Source organism: Diaphorina citri, unplaced genomic scaffold, assembly GCF_000475195.1.
Source record: "Diaphorina citri unplaced genomic scaffold, Diaci psyllid genome assembly version 1.1 scaffold644, whole genome shotgun sequence".
NCBI lineage: Eukaryota > Metazoa > Arthropoda > Insecta > Hemiptera > Psyllidae > Diaphorina > Diaphorina citri.
Genome location: NW_007378077.1, coordinates 124,274 through 135,294, shown reverse-complemented (window position 1 = coordinate 135,294; position 11,021 = coordinate 124,274). Strand labels below are relative to the sequence as shown.

General features: G+C 38.9%; 1 protein-coding gene across 1 annotated transcript; it reads right to left on the bottom strand.

The window, feature by feature from the left end:
• Positions 1-377: 377 nt before the first annotated feature.
• Positions 378-7,889, bottom strand: LOC103510802 (zinc finger BED domain-containing protein 1). The gene is made up of 5 exons (XM_008475493.3): positions 7,540-7,889; positions 2,505-2,823; positions 2,041-2,340; positions 1,373-1,802; positions 378-1,256 (listed from the first exon to the last, which is right to left on the bottom strand). The coding sequence occupies exons 1-5, from the start codon at positions 7,677-7,679 to the stop codon at positions 634-636; spliced, it is 1,812 nt and encodes a 603-aa protein (XP_008473715.3). The 5' UTR covers positions 7,680-7,889; the 3' UTR covers positions 378-633.
• Positions 7,890-11,021: the final 3,132 nt, after the last annotated feature.

Here is an 11,021-nt window from a genome sequence, read left to right as displayed (position 1 = left end):
GACGAAATCGAGGAATTCACAGAGGTAAAAATAAATATTACTCAATAGAACAAGTTCTGTTTCAAAATATATTAAATAAATTATTTATTAATTATAGGTATTTAATATTTTCAAACAGGAAAGAAACTCATAAGTAAAATAAAACTGTTCATTCATAAGAAATATTAAGTACAAGCAGGCTCCGCCCGCTTGCGCGTGGCTGAGGCATGGCCGTATGCATAGAGGCATGGTCGTCACGTACCGTACTGTACCGTTTTACCTGACCATACTATTTTGGCACCATGTTATACTTTTATTCGTTTTCGTCCCTAATTTGGGCACCACTGCGAGTTTTGAAAAATCCGTTCTTAGTGGGCCTATTCAAATCAAAAGGAAGCTATTCTCGAAGTTTCATCAAAATCGGTCCAGCCGTTTCGGCTGTGCGTTGATTATGAATGAATGAATGAATGAGTCAGGGTTTACTCTTTTATTAATATAGATTAACTATCAAATTAACCAAATAACCAGACTTGCACTCCGAAGGTCTCCGGTTTCACTCAGGTAGCAAGTGAGTACGAATAATATTCGATTTAAAGATGAAACATTTCTTTTTAAAGATTACCATAGGTATTACTTCTTCTAAAGAACTTTCTTCTACAGATTTTTGTTTTGGAACAAAAATACCAACATATTGACGTTTTCAGGTAATAGACAATTTCTTTTCGCAGTTACCGTGTTACCTGCTGATGAGAAAACACGTTCTGCAGCCGCTGAAGTTGCGGGAATAGTAAGATATTTTTTTGCGAGCCTCGCAACTGCAGGAAATTTTTTTTCCCGGTGATGCCACCATTCGTACAGATCTGTGTTGTGATCTACTTCGGGTTCTGATAGGAAAGATGCATATTGATTCTTAGGATCTGTGTAAGAATTTCGCGGCTTTTTGAATAGAATATCCAAAGCACTTTCTTGTGCTTGGTCAGAGCTGTTACCGTGTATACTCGTATTACTGGTCACCTCCGTGTTCATCTCCAAGAGCTCTTGTACCCTACTTCTAATTAATTGCCTATCTTCAGGTCGTTCCATTTGTAGGTCCTTGTATCGGGGGTCAAGCGCGGATGCCACCTGTCTTGGATCAGTGATTGAAATATCGTCCGTGAATATTTTAAACCGCTTTATAAGTTCATTTGATACCCTGTTCCGAAACTCAGTTAAGCAAGAATGTAACGCATATTCATCATCATCATCCTCCTCTTCCTCAACAACATCATTGTCAGAACCTGGAAAAATATTCATATTGCGTTATTTATTCTTAAAGCTAGTTTTTATATTATAAAACAGTTCGTTTGTGTGTGATTTTGAACGCCCATAACCTGTATCCATACCTGTAACTTACCATTCAAGTGTTTTTCGATCAAACTAATTATCACTGGACGTACAACTGATACGGGATTTTTTGTATTGCAGAACACTTCTGTTGCTAAATGTAATGGTCTTAGCAGCGGAACAAGTTGCTGAATCAATCCCCAATCCTCTTCACTTAACTCCAGCTTTTTAGCTATCCTTAGTTGGGTCACTTGTCTATCCCCCAGAACAGTAGTTACAGCATTTCGATTTTTTACCATACTTTCCAGCATGAAATATGTGCTGTTCCATCTTGTCACACAATTTTGTATTAGTTTTAGTTCAGGGAGGCCCAGCATTTCTTGTCGTCTTTTTAATTCGTTGTTCGCCAAATGGGAATGATGGAAGTGTGAAACAATTTTCTGGCTTTTGTCACATACTTCTTTTATAGATTGTATAGACAGTCCCTCCTTGATTGCCAGCTATAATAATTATAATGGTACATATTATTAATTTTCATTAAAGTTACAGCTTTACTTAAAAAATAAGTAGAACATGTCTGCTTTCTGAGTATTACCACAATCAGGAAATAGAGATCAGTGAGTGAATGTCTTTGAGTTTTATTAATAGGAATTTAGAAATGGAAGTTTTCAATGAAAATCAGAATAATTGCAATGTTATCAAAATTAAATGTGAACCACTGTTCTGACTTAAACTCACCTGTAATGTGTGCGCAGAACATGTTAATCCTGTGTTTTCTGCAACGTTTGAATTTTGCACAGCAAGAACAATGTTTCTTGCATTGTCCGTCACGATAGCAGTAACCTTTTTGTCAATGCCCCATTCTTCAGAGGTTTCCTTCAAACGGTGAAGGATGTTGTCTGAAGTTTCTCTTTCTGTTATCACTTGGGTAGACAAGTTAATAGTCCTTGGCTCCCATTTCTCAGTGATATAGTGGGCGTTGACAGCAATATAGTGGTCTTGAGACCTTGACGTCCACCCGTCTGTTGATAAGGTCACCTGTAAATGTGTAAATTAAGGAGTAAATATCTAGTACTATGAAATAGATGAATATACAATAGGTACCTATTAATAATTGTACGAAAATGTAGAGAGCTAAGTAGCCATTTTGGGGTACATATGTATCAGGGGGAAAGAGTATAAAACACGTGGGTAAAACATACCTGTAGCGCTTTATCTAGATCAGCTTTCAACTTCAACTTTTGTTGACTATACGTTAGATGAAGACGTTTAGTTATTGTAGAACGGCAAGGGATTTTGTATTTAGGAACAAGGAAATTCATGAGATCTTGAAATCCCTTACCGTTCACAAATGAGATTGGAAGTTGATCTTGGTAGATCATATTTGTGATTTTCTCCGAAATCTTTTCAAAGTAATTTTCCATTTTTTTGGGGGACTGTCTGGAATGATCATCAATATCCATATTTTCCGTTGTTGAATCCGTCGCGTCAGATGACGTTGATTGATCATTTGGACTGGGCCTGAAATAATAAAGTGTTTTTTGTTATTAGCTAGTGTCTAGTGTCTAGCTCCATTCGAACCCCGGTCTTCTGATTCAAAGTCCAACGTATGAACCACTAGGCTACCTAGGACTTTTACCTACCTGTATTTACAGGAGTTTAAAAATAGCACCCTGATGGTTTATTCCAAACAAACTAGTAATTTAGTGAAAATAGTATGGGATTCGAACCCAGGACCTTTACCTAGGAATTTAACCCTTAGCTACCATGGTTATTTTTGTATACTTAACTACAAGGACAATCGGGTTTAGAAGAGGCTATGCAGAATAGAATTGCCTACTATTTTATTATCACTGTAAATAATAACTGTCATAGGTTCATAAATTGTATTATGATAACACTACAGGGTGACCTTCCAGTAATTCTTGTTGTGCTCTGCCACACATAGTCGACGGATGATCTGTATGTGTGGATACAGCTTTAGAGTGTATACCTAACCTATTTCTTGCCTCGGTGGTGTAGTGGTCAAGACGGTCGCTCGCTAAACAGGAGTCAACCCCAACCAGCCGAAGAGTGAAACTTTGTCCTCAATATAATTTGAGAATTTGTCCTCAATAATAGTACTAGCCTCCTGTTGTTGTAAAGGGACTTTTTAGTCCTCTGCAAGGAGTGTAAATAAGCACTGTTACTATCAAGCGTGCCGGGAGGTGCGCGAACGTCAAGAGTTCGAAGTGATGCCAAGAGTTCGAAGTGACACGACCAGCGAAGGGACAAACAGAGTTTGAGGGTTCCATAAAAACCCTGGTGAGCTCACAACTTTGAAAGTTTAAACTTTCCTGGTACTATGGCGGTTACCTTGACGACCGCATGCTTGTCATCTTATATTATTGTCTAGCATTGTTTATTATTTTCACACCTGAATCCAATGGTCCGACCACTGTTTCCAAGCATTTGACCTAGTTCTCGATTCTAAATCGCTACCTAATAAGCTCGGCTGAGCAGAGACAGTTAATACAATGTTATAAAGTTAAAATCTATGAGGGAGGTCGGGAGAGACAAAATGCAATTTAATTTTAATGTCACTAATGGCAGTGTTACATAAAAAAAAAAAAAAAAAAAAAAAAAAAAAAAAAAAAAAAAAAACTTTTTTTCTAACTGCAATCTGTAAACACAAGTGTCGTGTATTTTAGTTAAATCCAGGCCCTAGGGGACTCATTCGCTCCCAGGGTCCTGACGGGGGCCCCCGGAACCGACAGTTCTCTAGAACGAACATTATCTCTTCAAGAATAGTTCACCCCTTGTGAGAATGGAGGCTTGCGATGCTTAAACTTACAACGCTATCCTAGCAGCTTTAAGCTGAATAATAACCAGGCAGGAGTTTTTTTCACGAGGTTTTGATATCGGGAACGGTCTTAATCGAAGCCAGAACGCGAAAATAGAAGAATACAGTAAGATACGGAGAAACCAGTCCCACTCCGACAACGACACCTTTTCTGTGTAGGAATAAAGTTTTCCCCGGAGCAGGAAATCGAACCGGCGGCCTAGCGCTTACAAAGCTATTAGAGCTTTACGGTGGAATCTGGATAACCAACGAACGACCAAATCTTGGAAACATCACCCCATGTCCCATGAGCAAACCATCTCGTTTATAAATCTCGGCTTAAACGGTTGTAAATGCACTAGAATGAGACGTGATAGTGGAGAATTAGTTTACATATTAATTGAATTATTAGAGATAAAGCTAACTTTATTAGAAAAGTTAATTCTAAGCAGTTGAATTGATTAATTAAAGCAACAGGGCATTTCACAGGCCCCTAGCCCCGGTCCCTGGTGATTAACTCCAAACAATGGCCCACCCCACAACATTCTTTTCAAAGTTACTTTTCCGAGTTTTTGACGTCTCAGATTTGTTTTTTTTTTTTTTACAACTGTTCTATGTAGGATATCGTTTTTCTTTTTTTTAATTTACAATCTTTTATCCCAAAATCCATATTCCTCTAGATTTTTTAGGTGGTCGTATTTTGTTTTCTAAAAAAAAAAAAAAAAAAAAAAAAAAAAAAAAAAAAAACTGATGGCTCCTGGCCCCTCTTGAGAAGCTGTTCCCGAGGCAGATGACACCGGATGGGCCCCCCTTAAGGTTCGTAAGCGGCCCTGATGTTGGTCATGATTACTTATGGGTTATGATTTGGAACCGAGTAGCTAGGATGCGCCAAGAAGTTAAGTAATTAAGGAAGAGTTTCAGAGATGAGCTCGTTGAAGACTTTATTGGTTACAGAACGTATATTGGTAATGGAACTATACGGGTATATCAAGGTCGTGATAACTCAATGGTATTAGGACTGTTCGTATAATGCAACTCCTTATGCCAATACTAACATTACTAACCAATGTAGAAGTAGGTAGTATGGTAATATTGTAATTGGAAATTTTCTTGAAAAAAAAAAAAAAAAAAAACTGATGGCTCCTGGCCCCCCTTGAGAAGCTGTTCCCGAGGCAGATGACACCGGATGGGCCCCCCTTAAGGTTCGTAAACGGCCCTGATGTTGGTCATGATTACTGGTGGGTTATGATTTGGAACCGAGTAGCTAGGATGCGCCAAGATGTTAAGTAATTAAGGAAGAGTTTCAGAGATGAGCTCGTTGAAGACTTTATTGGTTACAGAACGTATATTGGTAATGGAACTATACGGGTATATCAAGGTCGTGATAACTCAATGGTATTAGGACTGTTCGTAAAATGCAACTCCTTATGCCAATACTAACACTAACGAAAGTAGAAGTAGGTAGTATGGTAATGGCAATTGGAAATTTTCTTGATGTCAATCCGCCCCGGGCGGGAATCGAACCCGCGGCCTAGCGCTTACAAGGCAGACGCACTACCAACTAAGCTAACTAGGCTGGCTTCAACAGGTTTGATACGGGAAAATGTAACTGCTAAGGTCTTATCAACCCAAAAGCCAAGAGGGAAGATAGGGTAGGAGAAAGCCTGTCGTTCCGAGAACGAACCTTATCTGTATACCTAAAGTTCACCGGACCCGCGGGCCAGCGCTTACAAAGATATAAAAGCTTTAGGTGGATCTGGATAACCAGCGATCAACCATGAACATCACCCATCAGCAAACATCTCGTTATAAATCTCGCTTAACACCGTTGTACACACTAGAATAGACGTGATGCTGGAATTAATTTACTATTAATTGAATTATAACGTTAGAATTAACTTATTAGAGTTAATTTTATATTTTCCCAACCTAAGGTCATAAGGTCACTGACCTTTCATTGTGGAACTCTTGTTCAAAGTCACCCGTTTGTAGCTCTAATAACTCTAATAATAAGGGAATAAATTGACTTTTTTAAGAGGATTGATAATAATGGGAACTGTAAAAACAAAGGTCTTATATTTTCCGGTTTAAAAAAAAAAAAAAAAAAAAAAAAAAAAAAAAAAAAAAATATGCAACATTGTGTCTAATGCATCTGCAAACACAGTGTCGTGTATATTAGTTAAATCCAGGGCCCTAGGGTCGTCCATAGGGGACTCATTCGGTGCCAGGCTCCTCAAGGGGACTCGGAACCGGCAGTTCTTAGAACGAACCTTATCTGTTTAGGATAAAGTTCGCCGGACGGGAATCGAACTCGTGACCTGGTAGAGCTTAGAAGGCGATCAAAGCTTTAGGTGGATAATAACCAGGAGGAGTTTTTCTTCTTCTTCAACAGGTTTTTTTTTTTTTTTTTTTTTTTTTAAGCGGTTTGACAGGGGGAACTGTAACTGCTATGGTCTTATCGTCCCGAAAATCGAAGAGAGAAGGAAGACAGGACAGGGGAAAGCCAGCCGCTCCGAGAACGAACCTCAGACCAAGTTCCTTATTCTCTCATATGTTTAGGAGAAAATCCGCTCCAGGCGGAAAAACAAACCGTGACTTAGCGTTTCCAAGATAACTAAGTCTTCAGGCTGGGCAAAAAAAAAGTTGATCCATCCTGAGTTGACCTAAAAGTTGTTCACGCAAAAATTTATGAGTCTCATCGCAAAAATTCCAGACCAAGTTCCTTATTCTCTCACGAGGCTCTGGTAACCTCTCCAAATTGAACAACAAACCTTCACAAGGATAAAAAAAAAGGATTAAAAAAAATGACATTGTAAAAAATTTCAACGTAAAAAATAAATAAAAATGAAGTCATTCATAAAAGCTGCTGGAAGAATGGGTTGTATTGAGTCGAACATGATAAATTAACTTTGCGGACAAAGTGAGGTTTGGGTGAACGTGAGGCTTGAAAATCGACCAAACTGGCTTTTGGTCGGAGAAGGATTTTGGCGTTTGAATCGAAAGTAGGATTGGACACGACACGTTGTCTGGAGGAGAAATGAGTTGGTTTTGAGAAGATGGTTTTGAATGGGTCAGGCCAGTTCTCAGTTCAGTTTTTTGATAAAGGCCTTATCGTCCTGAAATCGAAGGGCGAAGGAAGACAGGAGAAACGTCAGCCGTTCCGAGAACAAATCTTATCTGTTTAGGATAAAATCCACCCCAGGCCAGACCTAGCTCTTACAAGGCAGACGCTACCAACCAAGCTAACTAGGCTGACGTAAAATATTTTCCTAGATTCCCATAGCGTCGAGAGTTGACTTCTCGAAAAGCACAAAAAGTTTACGGGTTTTTATTGTTTTCTGGAAAAAAAATTTTTTTTTTTTTTTTTTTTTTTTTTTTTTTTTTTTTTTCAAATTATAAGTGAAAGTATTACGTACCTGTTTTTCCCATGGACCCTCATAAGATGGTTAATTAGGGCCCCTGTAGATGATTTGTTTGATATGGTTTTCTTGCATATTCTACATTCTGATTGACCATCCGGCACTTTTTTGAAAAATTCCCACACCCAGCTAGGCATTATTGAATTGTTCAAAAAACGGGTATTGGTCCAATACTATTGGAGTAAGAGGTCTTGCTAAGTAAATTATGAAGGACTAATTGAATTGCTTATTCAAAAACAATGATCTTTCCGTTGATCGCAATGGTGAAGGAAAATAAGCACTGGCCACTCTCATAATGATTAAAGAGTTGCGAAGTTTTCCAAGTTTTTACATTCATTTTCCCAATGCTAACCGAATATTTTCGTTTACTATGCCTATGGTCGCAAATGGTTGGAGCAGCGGATCTAGAGGTTGGTGGTTCGAGTACAAAGTACAAACAGAGTCATATAATATAGCGAAGTGAATCAAGCGGGGAATCACTCACAATCGAATTCAAACTTTGATGAGCTGATTACCATTTACGCCATTTCAACGCATTACAAGTTGTACTTCAACTAATACTTCGATAAGACCGAATTGCTAAAGTTAAAAACAAATCTAGTCCAGGCCAAAATCACAATTGTACAAACTACAGTGGAAGTCTTCTAGGTAGTAGGTCAAAATCGCTATTGTAATTGTACAGTTTGTATACCTAAACATCTACACTATTGAAGTCCAGTTGTACATAGTAGTAGGTACATTTTGTAAATCATCCAAATAATGCTTTATAATGTGGTTATTTTACTTACAAGATAATGGTCCAATGAGCAAGGAGACTAACGACAGGTAAAATTGAGTCTGCAGTCATAAAAGTCCAAATTTATTGGTTCAGGATGAGGAGCAAAGAGAGCAAAAAACAAACCGAAGATCAAGAAATAAACTGAAGATGTCAATTACCCACTTCATAGATTCTTCCTTTGGTTGGTAAAAGAAAGGCAACCGCAGCAGAAGGGTGCTTGTTCGAATCTCAATGAAGGTGTGAAATCTTGGACTTATTTGTTTGACAATTTTACTATAGTTAAGTGTACCTACATAAAGGTGGGTATCTAAGAATAGAGCTTCAAAGGGCTAGATGTTAAAGAAAACCTCTGTGATCGGCGAAGTTAATCCCTTATAACCTACTTCTTATAGGAACCTGGTAGAGATAATCCATTATAAAGTACTTCAAGTAAGAACTTAACTTGGGGCCAGGTCTACGTCTTGTAGGAACTTCACTTAAGGCCCGGTCTACAATCTCAATGACTGTATTGCTCCGTTTGAACTTCTTTCATAGAACAGAAGTCGAAAAGGACACTCTGGAGCTGGGGGTCAGAAACAAAGAAACCGTGAATCTATCTGTCTTCACAAGCAAAGTACACAGTCAGCCCCCGCATTCCATAAGCACAAGTTATGGCTTATCTATCATAGTATTACGAGTCCTAAATACTCGGATTCCAAAAACGGATACCGGATTCGGAATCCGAAATCCGAAGACGGATTCCGAATCCGGATTTCGGGTTCAAAATCCGCCGATCCGGATTTTCGGATCTAAAATCCGGATACCGCATACCGGGTAATATCCGGATTATCCGAAATCCGGATTTTTGTGACAGCCCTAATCTGCATCATATTGTTTTCACTGCTCCACTGCCCTATTTTCTAACCATAACAACCTATATTCCAAACACAATGCCCTATATTTTCCCAACCTAAGGTCATAAGGTCACTGACCTTTCATTGTGGAACTCTTGTTCAAAGTCACCCGTTTGTAGCTCTAATAACTTTAGGAATAAGGGAATAAATTGACTTTTTTAAGAGGATTGATAATAATAGGAACTGTAAAAACAAAGGTCTTATCTTTTCCAAATCGAAGAGAGAAGGAAGACAGGATAAGAGAAAGCCAGCCGTGATCTATTTGGGATAAAGTTCGCCCTGAGCGGGAATCGAACCTGCGTTAACAAATCATCTGTAGGACCGTGGTCTGTCAGACGGTCTGAGGATGAGTGGCAGGCATAATATTGCAAGATAATGTGCACTATTGTGGACACCCTGATAATTGGCCGAGAACACCAACCCAGCCAAATGATGGGCAATTTGTTCGGAGTAGATATTAAGCCCACACACAAAACAATTATAATTACCACAATAGAGAAATCATAATCACCATTACATTGCAAAGTATTTCAGCAAAATCTGCAGGAATGTTTGTTAGTTTGTTCATAATGTACAAATACAGAACTCATTGAATCTTTTGTGAAATATTCAGATTACCTACTAATGACCTTTAGGCAAGAATGAGTAATGACTTTACATCCTTACAAAAGTTCAGTTGCTCCACTATGCCAGCAAGAAGTCCTTCATTCAAGAATGGGCCCCGAAATAGAATTTGAACAAAAAGAGGCACCCCGAACTCCAGGCACAGAACCGAAAAAACTTCGACCCTGCCAGGAATTGAACCCAGGACCTACGACGTGTGATATCCACTAGGCCACGGAGGTTGCTCCGATTACTCAGTATGGTCTGTCAGACGGTCTGAGGATGAGTGGCAGGCATAATATTGCAAGATAATGTGCACTATTGTGGACACCCTGATAATTGGCCGAGAGCACCAACCCAGCCAAATGATGGGCAATTTGTTCAGAGTAGATATTAAGCCCACACACAAAACAATTATAATTACCGCAATAGAGCAATCATAATCACCATTACGTTGCAAAGTATTTCAGCAAAATCTGCAGGAATGTTTGTTAATTTGTTCATAATGAACAAATACAGAACTCATTGAATCTTTTGTGAAATATTCAGATTACTTAATAATGACCTTTAGGCAAGAATGAGTAATGACTTTACATCCTTACAAAAGTTCAGTTGCTCCACTATGCCAACAAGAAGTCCTTCATTCAGGAATGGGCCCCGAAATAGAATTAGAACAAAAAGAGGCACCCCGAACTCCAGGCAGAGCCGAAAAAACTTCGACCCTGCCAGGAATCGAACCCGGGACCTAGGCCGTGTGATATCCACTAGGCCACGGAGGTTGCTCCGATTACTCAGTACAACCCGATACAAATGCAGAGTAATGCAGAAATTTCAAACATGTGAGTTGTAGTAGTACCACTCATACATACTTAATATACCATATTACCATCAAGGTAGATATTAAGTTCTAGGTTTCCGCAAATCATACTCAGAAACTCTCATCATGGAGAGGAATTTGATAACACAGAGGTCAAAGCACAGAGAACCCTCTCTCACCTCCCACACAGAGAAGAGTAGCCTCATTATTCATACTGGAGTATGCTAATGAAAAGCTTAATACTACCAGCTTGATAACAGCTTAGCTGTGGCCAATATGGCGGTACAGGGCGTCCCAGAAATCTGTGTGAAGGTACACGCGGTACTCTAAAAGCTAACAAGGCAGGCCCATAGGAGTTTATAACCATAATTATATTTTCATTTTATTT

What these genes read in the sequence shown, in the direction of transcription:
- LOC103510802 (XM_008475493.3), bottom strand. Translation starts at nt 7,679, where the DNA reads ATGCCTAGCTGGGTGTGGGAATTTTTCAAAAAAGTGCCGGATGGTCAA. An exon ending in ATCTAGATAAAGCGCTACAG is followed by an intron (nt 2,341 to 2,504) that starts GTATGTTTTACC and finishes ACACATTTACAG; the next exon opens with GTGACCTTATCAACAGACGG. An exon ending in GATCGAAAAACACTTGAATG is followed by an intron (nt 1,257 to 1,372) that starts GTAAGTTACAGG and finishes ATATTTTTCCAG; the next exon opens with GTTCTGACAATGATGTTGTT.